The sequence below is a fragment of the Pleurotus ostreatus genome (genome assembly GCF_014466165.1).
Source record: "Pleurotus ostreatus strain PC9 chromosome Unknown scaffold_1, whole genome shotgun sequence".
Classification (NCBI taxonomy): domain Eukaryota; kingdom Fungi; phylum Basidiomycota; class Agaricomycetes; order Agaricales; family Pleurotaceae; genus Pleurotus; species Pleurotus ostreatus.
The window spans coordinates 1,868,090-1,884,141 of record NW_023503156.1 but is presented as its reverse complement, the minus strand read 5'-3'; the positions used below and the strand labels follow the sequence as shown (position 1 = coordinate 1,884,141).

The following is a 16,052-nucleotide window of genomic DNA, read 5'->3' as shown; positions in this document are numbered from 1 at the left end:
GAGGTTCAGGAGGTTAAGGGTGGTCATGGGACTATGCCGACTCTTTGGTGGTGCCGGTAGCGCTGATGGTATGGTGTTAGTGAAGGCCGAGTGAGAATTTGTGGACGAACTTGCAACTTAGTTTATCGCTCCTTTCCGATGATCTTTCTACATAGCCCTGCTGAGTTGATGAGGCGAGCGCATACTTACCCATCCAACGACTTGCAGCACAGAATTCATGATGCGAGGCGCTCTGCGGTTTCATGGCGTTTCCCCTTATCTATAGCACTACCACACTGTGAACCCTCCCCCCACTTGTTTACCGGTCCAAATTCATCTCTCTAGAAGGTATTCTTAGTTTCAGGTCCCATGAAATTGGGGTATTCTGGGGATACACGGGTCTATCAAGGCTCTCGGCCATCCAAAAATGATTACCAGACTGATCAAGTGATTAACGGCTGATGCTCTGTGCCGCGGGCAGAGAACCAGTCTTCGGGAGACTAGATCAGACTTATCAGAAAAGTAATTTCGCAGACACGGCGAGAGATCCAATCTCACCTTATGATTGTTCACTCTAACGTATTTGATTCTCCTCGCCACCCACTGACCAGCGGTGACGCCTGGTTCAAAGTTCATCCCTGTTTCTTGGTTGTTTTTCGACGCGGCTTCCGCCACGAGCGGGCTGTCTTCGGTCAGGGCACGGAGGACGACATCATCACTTGGCCGTGTAAAATAGGTAACGGAGCACCGCTCAAAGGCAGACTGCGCGCCGGGCGGTAGCCTAATCGAACGATTAAGGATGCATCAATGATAACTTGACTGAAATGGAAGCTTACGCAACACGATGTAGATTTGACTGCAGAACTCCCCCACTAAGGATATTCAAGGTATCACCTACGTTACACACGACGTGGCCAGGAAGCGGCTACCGGGAAATGTACCTCTGCATTAGCCGGAAAGTTATATTCTTAGAAGGGAACGCACCTTAACATACTGCCATCTATCGGAGCCTTTTGCGTAGACTTGGAGACCTCCGAGGCGATTGTGCACAAGGCTCTGATAGTAGTTGAGCCAACCGTCCTAAAATCACAAGGGAGAATTACTCACCATTGAACCAAAATCTGTATGTGCTCCCAACGCAACATTCTTATTCCAGCCTCCCGGCGGAGGTGGAGGTGTTCTGACAATTCTGGCTTCACTCGTGCTCAGCGCGTCCACCTTGTGCAATTCCCTGAATTTGCCTGGTGGGAAGCCCAATTTGTCGTTAAGGACATCCATGCAAACCAGATTCAAGTCAATTGCCTTCCGAGAGAATGGCCGTATGACCGATTCCATGGAGGCTTCCACGATGGATGGATACGAACACCGAACTACTTTCGGCCAAGCGAACACATCGTCTTGGGTGATGTTCATAAATTCAACGGCGTCTTTCCCTCCAGTGCGATCAGTAATGTATGCGCCAGCTGCCTTGTAGCTTTGAGGGCGTCAGAAAAATGTCAATCACCCAAGCAACGAACCTACCCAGCAGACAGGCCGGAATCCCCTTGCTCGTATTTCATGAGCTCTGGCAGAGGTGCCTTCATGACTTGAATGCCTAGGTTGAACATTTCGTCCAACTCTTCGTCAAGACCATGATTCTTGAGGCTATGTTGGTAGTTAGCCACACACACGTTAAAACCCGGGGGGATGTACGTACTACCAGAAACCAGCCGTAGTGGCCGCGACGAATAACCTGTCCTTCTCCTTCTCATCACCCCCTTTGATGAGATTATAATCAATGGTAAGGAGAGGGTGAGTCGGGACGTCTTCGGGGAACGGTGGGTACGCCGGGTAGGGGGAGGACGCAAGCACAGGCATCCTGTTGGTTCGTTAGAGTGAAAGATGGGAAGCAATATTGATAGTCCCAAATCGCTTCAAGTTATAGCAGCCATTGATGCATCTCTAGAAGTTTCCCAGATCCCGCGTATGTCAACGGTATCACATTCATGGACCTACACTCACAAATGGTTTGAAATTCAGGAGGGACGGGTCGCGATGGTGCGGCAAGATGCCATCAGACACGGAGGGCACAATCGCACACAGAGACACTCAATGCTGAGCCCACACGCCCTGTATGGAGATAGAGCTGCATATGATCACTTCTTGCGCATCCCAGTAAGTAAAGGAGCCCGAGATGCACGTCCCGAGACAGGTCTAGAGACAACCCATACAATGCATTCCATTCACGGGGTAGATGTGAACAATTATACGAGCAAGAGCATGAACTCGCCGTCCAATAATGCCGCATCCAAATTGCAGAGAATACGCACAACGGTATGCACGGTGTTAATTAATATATAAGGAAGAATTTTGGGCGTTCCATTCTACTTGTGTTGTACGAAACCCTTCCCGCTGTAACCCTCCGATGTGATACCTACGTGGAATTCCGGTGAGAAGCGATATTAATTTAATTTAAGATGGGGACCGCACCTGTAATAGGGTTCATTTTCTGTTCGATAGCACGCTCGTTGGAAGCCTCCTCCCACTCCTTCGTCAAAGTCTTTGGTGGAGGTGGAGCTAACGAACCAACGTTAGTGAAAGTAAAAGACTAGACGGTTTTATCACTAACCCATTTGACGGAGTGCCAGGAACAAGGCGCCGGCAGCGCCTACTAGACCCATGGTTCCAAGGAAAATCTTTAGGATCGTACCGGGGGGATGTATAGGAGTTCGAGGGCCGTGAGGACCAAAGGCAACGTAGTAGGCTATACGACGACGACCGGTGAACACTCCACGCGACATATTGCATTCCCGCCGTCTACGTACCAGCCTTTTTCTCGTCAATGGACAACTGTTTCCAGTCCTTCTTCTGCAGTTCCTCGAGCTGCTCGATGACCAGAGACTTGTCGTCCTGGTTCAGGTTTGCCCATTGCGCCTCGACGTTGCCCAGTGGAATCACGGACTGCTTGGGGGTGGAAGACGGCGACGCGGAGGCCGATACATGGGACGCGGCGGTGGCCATGCAACGAACGGCGGCGGTCCTCTGGATGGCCAACCTAGGAATCCTCGCCAGACGAGCTGCAGCCTGCATTGTGACGGTGAAAGAAGGAAGAAATGCGATTCTACGCAGCGACGTTGAAGAGATTAGAGGGATTTAACGGGTAAATGCGAAAAGGCCTCAAGTTGAATGCGGGATCGGAATTCGGATCCTTCCGAAAATTCCCTCGCTCATTCTGGCCCTATCATAGCGCGCCATTTACTACCGTCGAGACCACTCTAGGCAATAGGCATTACAGCATTTGGCACTTCTCATGTTCTCCGAATACAACCAAGAGCGAGTGGTATTATTTAACGAATCATTATATGCGAGCGCAAAAACATGGCAAAGCAGTATGGACAAGATACAGAAGCATGCCCAACTCGTAGAATCGGTTTAAGCAGCAGCGTCGGCGGCCCCGGCGTTGGGACAGTCGCGCGAGATGTGGCTGACAAGCAGTCAGGCAGGGAAGCAAACGACGCTGAAACGACATACCCTTCAGAGCCACATGAGTAGCACGCGCGCTTTTGAGGCTGGGGGCACTCTCGGCTGATGTGACCCTTTGTGCAGCGCTATTAGACATCGTTCATGCAAGAACAACAAAACTTACAGTTTGTGAGCAGTTGTAGCACTTGCTTCCTTGCACACAGTCCCGAGACAGATGGCCGACACCACCACAGGTGTAACTGCGCGACAATTAGAACAACTCCTCCGATATGGAATATACATACCAGGTCTTTTGGTAACCTCCACCTCCGTAGCTACCGCCGAAGGCACCTGAGCCTCCACCAGCAGACTCGGGGCATGCTCGAGCGATATGTCCGGGTTTACCGCAGCGGTAGCATTCACCACCAGATCCACCACCGAAACCAGTGTTGCCGCCTCCTGCGGAAGCATCTGGGCATTCCCTCGACTTCGGTGCTATTTTAGTCCACCATCAAATCGATGAAAACGTGCTTGACATACGAGATGCCCTTCTGAGCCACATTTGTAGCATGTCTTTGGCTTAGGATCGCTTGTGCAGTCCCGGGAAACGTGGCCTTCTCCTCCGCCTGTGGGGGAGCGTTAATAAAGGCTCATCGGCGCGAGCAAAGCTCCTTACAGTTGTAGCTAGAAACATCGCGCGAAGATCAGAAACAGCAATGAATCACGATCGCACTGATAGAATTTACCAGGTCGGTGTACCTGCCTTTGGGCAGTTTGCAGCTTGATGGCCGTCTAAAGGACAGTTTCGTAGAGGCATTGAGCGATATTTACAAGTTGTTCAGTATCATGAAAGTCGTTTATTAGTTATCCGGAAACGCAACGAGGGGTAGGATATGGAATGTGGCGACCTGGACGAGCCAGTGAAGATAGAAACAGACGCACGACCACCACAATTGAAGCAACCTCGTCCGGCCATTATGTTTTGAAGTTTGGAGTGCGGTTAGGGGTTCGATAACGGGCGAGCTAGACAATGGCACCGTAGTTGAGAGAAAAAATGGGAAGACCCTCAGGAAAAGGCCTTTGGGTGAGCTGGAGTCGTGAACGCACTGGATTGTCTGCTTTATATATCGCCTCGAGTGACAGGAAGACCAAGAGCCGTGCAGAGCAAAAATTCGGTGATATTGCTTATCTAACGCGCACCCACGCTATAGTGCACCTCGTGGTCTATCAGTTTTTGACCACTTTCGCAGTGGATCTTGCATGCAGGCTGGCGTTCAAAACACTGGAAAACAGTTAAAACGCCGTTGGCCACGCCAATAGGCCACGGAAGCTCTTGAAGTGACGGTGAATGAGCTCACTTGCTATGTTCTGGGCCTTGCAATCAAAGTTCTTGCGCATGTTCCCGGGGGTCTGTAGTGCTCTTCTCAGGGCTCGCATGCGGTGAGAGCCAAAACGCGGGAACGTGCTCTGCAATGCTGGCGAGAACTCCTTTAGGGTGAATTAGGTGTCGAGGAAGCGTGCCCCTAGCCCCTTTCTTCGTGACTCTGTGACTGTCACGGATAAATTCGGGCTGTGACCTAGTCGAGTCTCCTCGTCACTCACCGTCACAAACTTGTTACCTATATTCGCGTTCGGCAGGTCACACTGGATCACAGACAATCCGTTGGGCGGGCGACTCAATATATAATATGGATCCCAATAATCTGCCTGATACTCAGCAAATCCTTACCACGCCCGCGCGCAAACGCGGCAATCGAGAGAACGAAACCCCTCAGCAAAGAATAAAACGCGAGAAAGCCGCTGAAAGGCAACGGCGCAAGCGCGAACGCGACCGGAATGCTGCGGGACTAGGCTTGATCTCTTACCAGACGGATACTGATTCTGCTCAGGTCCAGCAACCCCAGGCCCACCAAATATCCGTCATGCAGCAGACAGTGGCTCAGCCGTCCCCGCCTCAGCAGATGCTCAGTCCTGACTTGACACCAGAGGAGGCGTCGCGTCGTGAAAGGGTGCGCGCGGCGGCAAGGGAGCGCCAGCGGAAGCACAGGTTGCTGGTGAAGCAGAGGAAGATGAGGGAGTTGGGCTTGGAGATGGCACCCGACATGGTGCCCATGGAGGAGATGCGCTACCCCGACGGCCACTACCAGCAAGTTCTACAACATGAATTGCAGCAACCACAGATTGACCCGCCATTTCCACCAGGGCCGCCGATAGGCGGCCAGACATTCGCGTCGACACTCCTGCTCTCCTTCTCCAGCACGCCACTCCTCAAACAACATTTGCTACGGACGCTCAATATGACAAACGAAGAACTAGCGTCTCTCGAGCCAATAATAGCCGAGTCGTGGGACCGCTGGGATCACCAAGTACGTGTTCTTTCTTAGTACTAAGATTGCGATTATTGACGCGCTTTGTGTGGTACAGCGGCGTATGCATGGCCATCCTGGAGCGACTGGTTTCCAGGTCGAGATGGGACCCGAGGGACATCCCCTACCACCGAATTCTGCACCGTATCCTGCCCCCGTAACAGCGAGCGCTGATCCCAATCACCCCTCCAACGAATTTCGTGCCCGATTTCACCGGCCATTAGTCGCCCCTACCCCATTTCGCACCTTCACCGACTCCCAGGGCGCCGCCGCGTCGACACCTGGCAGCACCAACGGCTCTCTCCAGGCGTCACCCGACAGTGCGGTCGACCCACAGCTAAGCAACCCCACTCAGAACGGAACAAGTAAGCCAAGGACTGCCCCCCCACAATTATGGTACTGATTACTTACCAGGCGAGGGAGGAAGCTGAGTGTAATTGTACGATTAAAGAGCATAAACCCATGATCCCGCATGCACGTCTTTAGTACGTTTGTGTCCCCTCGTCGCATTTGTCAACCCACCCCTCATTCCGTGGGTAGTGTTTCCCATTTTCCAGTTGTATCTTGCATCTGTACAACGATTACATTTACCACGCATCACTAGGACCCTTGTTCATCGCTTTCCTACGCCTACTGCTATTGCTTAATTTATCGCACCAGAATAATCCTTTTGCCAGCCAAGTTCGAACGTGTGGCTTAGAAGAACCGTTTTGCTTCAGTTATTTCTCCGGATGGCGAATCATAGATGCTGATGTTCTGATATGTCACAATAGTTCTTCTAGTCTATACCTCCCCAGTGACGCGTGGAAGCTTATATACCCCTCAGAAAGCTGGTCAAGGATCTCGCTGGCCTCCCGGTGGTTCATCAGGATCTTTCGTAGCCTCGAATGGCAGGCGATTGTATCCTCCGTTATACGTCGCAACACTTCTTCCTTCGTCTTCCCCTCGCACCTCGCTATAATGGAGACATGATTCGCAGTCTCTCCCGCCAGCTCCTCCTTGTAGAAGGATAACATGTCGCTAAGTAATTCCATCAGCTTTGGCCTTTCATCAATCAGCCGTACTCACTTCGAATAATTGAGGAACGTCATCATGTCGGGGATGGCTTGGATGTAGACCAACAGTGGTAGTTTGGAGGCAAAGACGAAGAGAGCGTAGGCCTCGGACGATCCCGATATCCACCGCGAGAACCCCGCGAACGATGTCGCATAAGGGGAGAGCTATACACAGTCAGGTCAGCAAATCAGATTGTTAAGAAGCATAAACGCTTTCCCACCTCCAAAGTTTCAGTTTGGTGTTCCAGCCAGACAGCCGTGATATAGTTCAGAGCCGAAGTCAAAATGATGTTCGCGACGATTGGCTCGAATCGCTGAGGAAGTTCGTGCAGGAGAGCTGCTAACGCATCGAGCACTGGATGCCCTTGAGGGTCGCCGCGTATGTATTTCTGGTTGAATGCGCTGACGATTTCGACGTCGTGCTGCATGTAGTCCTCGACGTACATCAGCAAACCGGTGTATAACGCGATGTACATCTGGATTGAGCGGTCGTTGAGGTGGCCAAAGGTGTAGATAGCCATGCCGACACCGCTGACGAGTTTAGGACGGACAGAGCGTATATCCGCTGCGTCTTCCATGGGGCAACCCCTCCTCGCGGCCTCTTCGCAGCATGCCTCATGAAACTCTTGGTCGAAAGGCTTGACGACATATGGGATCTTGCACTCTGTCAGAAACCTGTTGACGCACTGACGAACGTGGTCTAAGGTCTGCTCTTGGATGCGCTGGACGAGAGGTTAGTGCCCGAGTTTATCGACTAGAAAATTGATACATTTACTGGTACCGTCGCAGTTGCAGATGTCATTGCTTGGAGGGTATCTGGTGGTAGGCTGTTCGACTGCCGTTGGTGCAATCTGCCGGCTCGTTTATATACCAGCTGGAGCGTGACGTCCCAAAGCAATATTAGCAAGATCTAGGCGTTTTTATCGTCTCGCTATGGCAAGCAACAAGGTACCGCACTTTTCTTGCTGTCGGAAGTTTGCTGATACAGATCACCGTAGGGCCTAGCTCGCATGCATGGAACTCGAAGCTCATATTTCAAAGTTTTGAAGAACAGCATAAGACCTGGGTAATTTACGGCATTGATATATTCAGTCGAAGTGATTATCCAAAGCGTTGGGTGATGTCGGCGAGCTGGATATAGGAGCATCCGCCTCAAAGGGCTAAATCGGGAACGAATGCTAGGAATGTCGCCAGGGATAGTTCCACTGCACGCGGATCCGAGTTATAATCTTCCCCATGATACGTTCCATTATGCTTCCATCTGGGACAAGGAAGGACAAGGAAGGCCATGTTTTGATGTTTCCGCCGTCTATCAACGGTCAACGGTTGAAACATTGACCTCCGAGAGAGGCTGCCACGTTCGAACATGGAAGAGATGTACGGTTGGGCTCCAGCTCAGGTCGATCAACTCACAAAAAGACCTGAATCGTGGCCAACATCCGTCAAATCCTGCAGTAAAATTGCACAGAGCAAAGGAAGGACTATAGGGCTTCATCTGCTGCGTACTGGATTTGAGAGACGGAGCCCACTGGAGCTTTCTAACCGAGTTGGGCCCCTATTCGTGCTCGCTGTCTGCGTTGTCAGCCAATCTTTTCTACAAACCATGGGTAAGCTCAAGGTAAGTTGACCATGTTTCGTCGGGCGCCAAACTTGGAGAAAAGGTGTTACCTGCAGTAACACCTTTACTCTGACTTTGGTGTCCGGCGAAATGTTGACCAGAACCTATTCTGCACCGGCCAACACTCAGGTAAAATATATTGCTTCTTTAATGTTTTCGCAGTGAGGTACAGATCAATTTCTCCGGTGAAAATATCCGGAACGTTTGCTCACCCCCTTTTTGCTAGAACAGAAGGGGCGGGTGTATGGAGTGATTTGGCACAATCGAAGTATCTCCGATGTCGTAGGGGATCCGGACTTCAGTCCTAATTCTTACCTTCGAGACTCAGGACCGAACGGTTATACGTTCTACAACCCACTCTACCTCTAGCGATTTTCCTCATGGGCTCTCCTGAACACACCTAGAACATAACAAAGCTCCTACTTCGAGCTTTGAAGGCCCATACGGCTCCCTTTGCAGCGAAATTATAACTAGTTGCAGAGAGCGCCAAACGATGCCCGGTGAACGTTTCTTCCGGGTCCTACGTAAATCGAAGCCGAAGCTCTTGTTGAGCGATGGGAGTGATTGCCCTTGATGGAGTTGGTTGTAGGCTCATGATGTATTGTCGTTGTCAGTATGTCTTCTAAGGGAACAAGGGAACGCCGCAAGTTCAGTGTTTGTCGTCTCCACCTACGCGGTCCTTCTGAATGGAGCATCTCTCTTCTGTCTTCAAGGTATGAATGGCCTGGGCGCCACGAAAAGGTGGAGAGTTGAAAGAAGGTCACGTTGTGAGCATTTCAAGGTCGATCAGCTCGCACATCAGAACCGAACAATGGCAAAGTTATCCGACGTACTTCGAAGCCGTGGCAAGGAATCGGTGAGATTTCAAAGGAAAAAGCTGGGGGAATACGGGCTTGGGATACAAGATCCCAGAGCTTCTAGCCAATTAGGGCATATAATCGCGTGTGTTGTTCTCTATGTTATCAGCAAATACAGTTGTACATTATCTCTATCATGCAATCTAGGCAATTCATTCCGTTTTGACCAAGAGGGAACGACCTGTCATTTCTACAAAACCATGTGTAAGAAGCTTGACGATAAGGAAGCTGTGGCAGACTCACCCTCTGGTTTGGGTATCCCCTGTTAAATTGAAGATGAGCTCAATTGAATGGATTGTTTTCTGAGGCCGACATACCATGAGGTCCAAGACAGTCGGCGCCACATCACAAAGGGCGCCAGGTTCATATTCTTCTTCCCCGTTGGATGGTTCTTCGTCTTGAACGAAGCTGTACTTCTTCGGATCCCCTGTCATAATGAATGGTACCGGATTTGTGGTGTGGGCAGTATGGGGTGCACCCGTCTCGGCGTTGAGCATTTGCTCAGCATTACCATGGTCAGCGGTGATGAGGAGGATATAGCCAGCCTCCTGGCACGCCTCATAAACGGTGCCGACAGCGGCATCGGTATGCGTTATCGCTTCCACTGCCGCCTCATATACTCCGGTGTGGCCAACCTATACCAGCATGAGGGGCGAGCTTGATAACTGCTCATTAGAACCTACCATATCAGGAGGGGCGAAATTGCACATGATGAATTCGTGCTCTGCTTTACGAACGACCTCGGCAACCTTGTCTGCGACACCCTGAACACTCATTTTAGGTTCCTTGTCGTATGTCGCAACCTTCGGGGAGGGTATCATGTGTCGTTCCTCATTTTCAAATTGCTTCTCCACTCCGCCATTGAAGAAGAAGGTGATGTGCGCGTACTTCTCCGTTTCTAACAAAATGTAAGTTGTGTTTAATCAGAAGGATAATCGATATTTACCCGCGATATGGGCCTGCTTCACGCCTTCTTTAGCTAGCCATTCGGCCAACACGTTGGTCATAGGTTGTGGGGGGAAGGCGACGGGGAACGGGAATTCGGCGTTGTAACGGGACATAGTCGTAATAGACTGATAGTAAGTTAGATTGGACTCGCGTTTCATCCAAGGTCAGACGTACAAGATCTTCGGGAATGTCGACTTCCATTGGTTTGTCCGGGAGACCAAAGACAGAGGCAATCTCTCGCATGCGGTCAGAACGATAATTGAAGAAGAAGAGTGTGTCTCCATCTACGACGATCATGCTTAATTGACCATGATATAGACGAAACGCGACCTTACCTTTAATTCGACCTTCATCACCGTTCACGATGATGGGCTTGAGGAATTCGTCGGTGACGTCCGCTTCGTAGTTGCTTTTGATGGCCTTGATCGCAGCATCGGGACCATCAACCTTCTCTCCCTCACCCTTGACAAGGCCGTCAATGGCAATCTTGACTCGTTCCCAGCGCTTGTCACGGTCCATAGCATAATACCGACCAATAATAGTCGCGAGTTCGCCGTATTCTTCCTTCTTCATGAAATCAAGCAACTCCTGGGCATAACCGGCGGCAGAGCGGGGCGCGGTGTCCCTTCCGTCTCCGAGAAAGTGAACATATGTCTTCGGAACGCCGACTTCCTTGGCAGTTTCAAGGAGGGCGAACAGGTGCCTAATGTGCGAGTGCACACCACCGTCGGACACCTTAGAAGTAGTGTATAAGTGGTAGAATATAGTACAGCAAACCAGAAGAATTACCAGCCCGAGTAGGTGCAGTCTGCCGTTGCCTGCTTTGGCGCGCTCCATGCTCTTGACAATGTTCTCATTCTTGTGAAATTGGCGCTTCTTGATCGCGACATCGATGCGGACGATATCTTGCCAGACAATCCGGCCTGCACCGATGTTCAAATGCCTGGTAATGACGACGCGTCAAGATAAGCGCAGCCGGTATCAAGATACCACCCACCCGACTTCTGAATTGCCCATTAGGCCATCGCTGAGCCCCACAGCCGTACCATGGGCAGCAAGCTGCCTGTAGCTGTGCTCCTTGCCAATAGTGTCCATATTTGTCGTCGTACCAGCTTCGATGGCATTCCCCTTCAACCCGGGGGTCGTAGCAACACCCCAGCCATCATGGACACTGAAAGATTAAGCAACCAATGCACATGTATGGCACGTCGGTCGAGCTCACATCAGACATACTTTATTCTTGATTTCAACAGGCATTAGTGCAGAGGACGCGATGCTCTCCGACGTCGAGGTGGTCGGACGAAAGGGAGGTATGACGGTGATCAAATAGGCGCTCGATCATAATCACTAATTCGGCGAGCGCTTAAAGGCACTATTCCCCGATCAAATGCCATTATGCCAAGGGTTGTAGAGGAATGCGAGAAAATAAAATATATGAAATCATCAACCATGGCCGCGTTACTCATCCTCTTCGGGTGGACTCCTCGTAACCTCCACGACGCCCCTTTTATCCATTGTTGAGCCTAAATCGCTGGCATGGACTCCAGCTGCCTTCAAATCAGCCACTATCAGCTCGCTCAGCCCCAATTCATCTTTGGGTATCCATATCCAGCGTTGTTCGACGTAGCTCGAGGGATGGTCAAAAGCGTTATCGTTCAACTGGTCAGCTAGATCTTCGTCGTCCTCGTTGGCGTCGTTCTCAGTTACGGAGAGCGGCATCGGCGCTGGTGCCGGCTCAAAGACTGGAATGGAGCTTCTGCGCTTGAGTTCAGACTTCTGAAAGCCATCGCTTTTCCCCGATTTTGCAGACTTGATCGAGCCGGCGCTGGAGGTTGTTCGATGTATCATTGGCATACCCTGATGTCTCTGTGAAGCGCCTGTCGCGTGCGCAGCGATGGTAGAATCGTCCGACGTCCTCTCGTTCGCCATCTCAGCCATGTCCGTCATATCAGCCTCCTTGATATCGACCTTCGCGGTATCTTTCTCCTGGTCGCGCTTCTCTGCATCATTGGGTATACCAGGCGCCGTATCTTCGTCGTGTTCTCTGGCCTTGCCCCTGAGCACATCTATCGTAAGATCAATCTTCTTGGGGAGGGCTTTGATGGTCTTGCGAACACTTCGAATGCCTGTTCTCCCGACGGTCAACCCTCTACGACGTTGGGAGAGAGCACTGAACGGCTTACGATCTCGGCTGAACAAGTCTATCTCCTCCAACTTTCTCGTTGCCATTCCCAACTGCGTCTCCCTCGCTTCATTGTATCGCTTTTCGATCTTCTTTGTCGCGAGCGACATGGGCAGATATTGTGAGATAGCTATGAAAAGAATAAGCAAAGACGTGGCCAGACGAGCAACGAGGGAAACGCACGATCAAAGCTATTCTTTATGAAGAGCTGGGACATCAAAGTGAACACGAACAGAATTATCATCAGAATGCCTCCAGCCAAGGATGTCTCTTTGGACACGGATATCTTCAAGAAGAAGAGGCAGGCGAGGGTAATTTGTTTGATGTATAAACCGATGACTAGATGACGAAATGACGTCGCAAAGTTTAGTGCATGAACGAAATGCCGCGCGATCAAGGACACGTACAGAGGTTGGACATGGCCATAGGAAAGTACATCCCACCAGTTTCCGATTCGTCTGGCTGGTCGAAGACTTGGGTGAACACTGCCGATACGTTAGCTACGTTCAGCGTAACCTAGCAGTCATGACTCACAAAACTTCCATGCTATGAAGAACATGATGAACGCTGTATCGCAAGTATAAACGGTCAGCCGACATTCGACTATCTAGACGAACAGACGACTCACAAACGAGTGCAAGCAAGCTAATAAGCGGTGCAATAATACTATACGCGAAACCGATTGTGGCAAGGAGAGACAACCGGGGAAGGATGGTTTCCAAATCCGCCTACCATCATTCCCGAATATTAGTATCGTCGCAAGCCAGTAGGTGTGGAGAAAGGCGGTAGCTCACAGCAGGCATAAGATAGTTCACCCTATATGCTTGTCTCGGTGTACGCCCCAAGAACCACTTCTGTATGTAGTGCAGAATGAGGGGCATCAGCTGAATCAACGCGCCGCCAGCCCCAGCTAAGCCTTGCGTGACTACGTATCAGGGGTTCGGATTAGAAATGATAGCCTCCACAATTCAACGGACTAACGCACTCATGTATGTCAAAAAGAATACTGAAGCCCCTGGCAACTCCTGAGCAAGCTTGGACACTGTCTGGGTGGGTTGCTCCAGGATCTACAAAGAGGACACCTGTTTAGCTTTGCGGGATTATACCCGAAGAAATCGAGACGTACATCTTCGATGGCTATTCCACACCCAAATGTGTAAACATTCAGCACAAGACAGCATATATATACACACCTTCTGTGATACCCGATGTTATGGTCACGATCAAGAAACCGTCGCTATTTACAGTCATTGAGTACAATACGACATAATCGGTCTTGAAGCACCTACATGACCAGAAACAAGAAGAATCTCTTGTATACACTGACGCTCATTAACGAGTATCGCGGTATACATTCGTACCAGGCAAGCGCTGAAGACATGCTATGAACATTGCCGCATAGAACACTGTGAATCGACGAACCTCGAAGTATGAATGGCAATAGCGCAAACAGAATAGCCAACAGGATTGGTGGAAGAACGCCTTGAATCAGTCCAGGAAGCGGCTTTGGTACTAAACAAAAGTTAGACCATCATCCCAAAGAAACGTAAGACTTGTACTCACCGCGACAGACCCATGATAACCAGCTATCACAGGTACATACTAGTCAGCAAAGCTCCATGCTCGCTACGAAGGTGACTTACCGCACTCTCTCGCAGAGATTATCCACATTACTCAACGTCCCCACAAAAGCCACTGGGAAAGACAGAGCTATGAGCAACCCGACAGTCGCCACCCAAGACGTAACATATCTCCATTTCATCTCGAGGGCACCATCGTCTAGATTCCTCCACACGATATCCTTCGGATGGGCTTCGCATGTGGCATTAGCTTACGGTGCGGGGAGAACTCAGTATGACAAGCTTACCCTCCATCCATTTGTTGTACATGGTATTCGGCTGGATGAACATGATTAAGAACAAGTCAACAGCAGAACAGGATAGAGACCCACCTCATGGAAGCTCACGCATTGAGCTAATACATGGGCACCCATTTGTAAACGACACCTGATGAACGCACTTCCCAAGAACTTTCCGTTCACTACATGGCTTCTGGCTTCCCCGATTTCGATGTTCAGTCTAGATATTTCCTCCTAATGGTATGCAAACGGAGTGCAGATAACGAAAGGATTGTTTGTTCATCGTTAGTAACCCTACCATGCAGGAGCAGTACCCAACATACCTTACACCAGTCGACGGTATCCACTTTCCGTCCAATCAATCCCAAGAGGCCAACTCTATGCCTTGGCCTCTCCCCACGTGGAACTAGTTCGTCTAGCAACTCGAACGAGGCAGGTGGTCGTTCCAACTCATGAGGCAGAAGGTTATGATCCTTCTCCACATCTTTCATTTTCTTTTGCTGCTTCTTCCGTAACTTCACGTCTTTCTTATGGACTCTCTCCCGAATTCGCCACGTTTCTGTAGCCTTGCGCAGAAGCTTCGATATGGCTTTCTCGAGTTTCGTGCAAAGTTTCCGGCGCTCTTCAAAGATTTTGTTTAGAGCCTTGAAACAACATTTGAGAGAGCTGAAGCAGGGTGGATCGGGGAGCAATGCTCTCACCTTCGTATCTCGGTATAACCACACGCGATCAACACCGCCAGGCGTGAAGCTAGCAAACGTTCGCAAGGCATGCTCGTCTCCCAGCTCATCTGGAACGGCGGTAATGAGGACGGTTCGTGCTTGCGGCAGCCTTGAATGGGATTCACTGAGAAGGAATTGATGGCGCATGTGTACGAAATGATTCATCTCCCGACGAATCATAAACACGACTATGCCTATAGGTAAAGCAGTGAGTTTGTTTGGACAAGGAGCGCACCGGAAAGGCATACCTGTGAGGAGATACGCAAGTATTATATGGCCAACAAAGCGAATCTGCTCGTCTGAGTCGGCCAGGCTAATACGAGGTTGGCCAGAAATCTTTGTCCGAGTGCAAGATGACTGCTTACTTCGACCATGTTATCCTATCCAGCCCAGTCCTCCCCGTGTCCAATCCGATCGCGTCGAGGGGTATGATGATAGGAAATGTAAGTAAGGTAAATATAAGAAATATGATGATGAGTAGTCGGATATATCGGAGAAACATGTATCTGTTCGTAGACATCGTTAGTCAAGGCATTCCATTTTAAACAATGTAGACGTACGCATCGAGCCCGTTCTTATGTATCTAGGTAGAGAACTTCAGCCATTCAGTCTGGTTTCAAAGGAGATGGTCACTCACAATATCTTCCAAGGGCGAGTGCAAGATGGCTGGTACCCAGCGCCATGGCCCGCTTGGCAGTTTCTGCGATCGTTTGCTAGCGAAGTCACACCATGAGGTCCCAATCCAAGTTCGACGCCGCGTGCAACGTACTCGACCGGCGGGAGATAGGTTCTCGCTTGGTATATTCTCCCGAACCTTTGTTTCAGAACCACGAATGCACCAACCTCAACGGCGAGCAGGCCCAGATTGGTGACGAGGGCAGTAACGAACTTGTTCGTAGTCGCGCTCGCCGCGCCCTCCGCTGATACGGACATGGTGGTTGGTGGACAAGAAGTGAGCCGGGCAGCAGTGCCAGCACCAGGTGGGGCGAGGATAATGACCTCATTGCGTGAAAGGCCTGCGAAAGT

The 16,052-nt window shown here is 50.5% G+C and overlaps 7 protein-coding genes across 7 annotated transcripts; 1 reads left to right on the top strand and 6 right to left on the bottom strand.

The window, feature by feature from the left end:
• Positions 1–422: 422 nt before the first annotated feature.
• PC9H_000640 (uncharacterized protein) lies at positions 423–1,836 on the bottom strand (the record flags this gene model as incomplete). The annotated part of the gene is made up of 7 exons (XM_036770295.1): positions 423–479; positions 538–760; positions 816–904; positions 964–1,035; positions 1,087–1,453; positions 1,501–1,623; positions 1,676–1,836. The coding sequence occupies 7 exons, from the start codon at positions 1,834–1,836 to the stop codon at positions 423–425; spliced, it is 1,092 nt and encodes a 363-aa protein (XP_036636140.1).
• A 506-nt stretch (positions 1,837–2,342) lies between these two features.
• On the bottom strand, positions 2,343–3,048 carry COX5A (Cytochrome c oxidase subunit 5A; the record flags this gene model as incomplete). The annotated part of the gene is made up of 4 exons (XM_036770294.1): positions 2,343–2,392; positions 2,449–2,535; positions 2,588–2,722; positions 2,784–3,048. The coding sequence occupies 4 exons, from the start codon at positions 3,046–3,048 to the stop codon at positions 2,343–2,345; spliced, it is 537 nt and encodes a 178-aa protein (XP_036636139.1).
• A 342-nt stretch (positions 3,049–3,390) lies between these two features.
• On the bottom strand, positions 3,391–4,114 carry PC9H_000638 (uncharacterized protein; the record flags this gene model as incomplete). Its single annotated transcript, XM_036770293.1, has 6 exons — positions 3,391–3,442; positions 3,490–3,543; positions 3,605–3,680; positions 3,726–3,907; positions 3,961–4,046; positions 4,097–4,114. 6 exons carry the CDS (start codon positions 4,112–4,114, stop codon positions 3,391–3,393), a joined length of 468 nt encoding a protein of 155 aa, XP_036636138.1.
• A 994-nt stretch (positions 4,115–5,108) lies between these two features.
• On the top strand, positions 5,109–6,217 carry PC9H_000637 (uncharacterized protein; the record flags this gene model as incomplete). The annotated part of the gene is made up of 3 exons (XM_036770292.1): positions 5,109–5,786; positions 5,845–6,151; positions 6,201–6,217. 3 exons carry the CDS (start codon positions 5,109–5,111, stop codon positions 6,215–6,217), a joined length of 1,002 nt encoding a protein of 333 aa, XP_036636137.1.
• Positions 6,218–6,550: 333 nt separating this feature from the next.
• On the bottom strand, positions 6,551–7,643 carry PC9H_000636 (uncharacterized protein; the record flags this gene model as incomplete). Its single annotated transcript, XM_036770291.1, has 4 exons — positions 6,551–6,806; positions 6,855–7,006; positions 7,063–7,563; positions 7,617–7,643. The coding sequence occupies 4 exons, from the start codon at positions 7,641–7,643 to the stop codon at positions 6,551–6,553; spliced, it is 936 nt and encodes a 311-aa protein (XP_036636136.1).
• Positions 7,644–9,468: 1,825 nt separating this feature from the next.
• PC9H_000635 (uncharacterized protein) lies at positions 9,469–11,521 on the bottom strand (the record flags this gene model as incomplete). Its single annotated transcript, XM_036770290.1, has 10 exons — positions 9,469–9,506; positions 9,560–9,578; positions 9,634–9,951; positions 10,000–10,214; positions 10,263–10,389; positions 10,439–10,548; positions 10,600–10,999; positions 11,054–11,207; positions 11,262–11,435; positions 11,487–11,521. 10 exons carry the CDS (start codon positions 11,519–11,521, stop codon positions 9,469–9,471), a joined length of 1,590 nt encoding a protein of 529 aa, XP_036636135.1.
• A 201-nt stretch (positions 11,522–11,722) lies between these two features.
• Positions 11,723–15,959, bottom strand: PC9H_000634 (uncharacterized protein; the record flags this gene model as incomplete). Its single annotated transcript, XM_036770289.1, has 23 exons — positions 11,723–12,390; positions 12,448–12,576; positions 12,630–12,785; positions 12,854–12,931; positions 12,981–13,013; positions 13,075–13,174; positions 13,241–13,371; positions 13,432–13,513; positions 13,573–13,583; positions 13,640–13,683; positions 13,736–13,817; positions 13,869–13,958; positions 14,010–14,032; positions 14,090–14,258; positions 14,314–14,344; positions 14,398–14,538; positions 14,628–14,948; positions 15,006–15,220; positions 15,275–15,339; positions 15,392–15,532; positions 15,587–15,609; positions 15,664–15,739; positions 15,796–15,959. 23 exons carry the CDS (start codon positions 15,957–15,959, stop codon positions 11,723–11,725), a joined length of 2,973 nt encoding a protein of 990 aa, XP_036636134.1.
• Between the last annotated feature and the right edge of the window lie 93 nt (positions 15,960–16,052).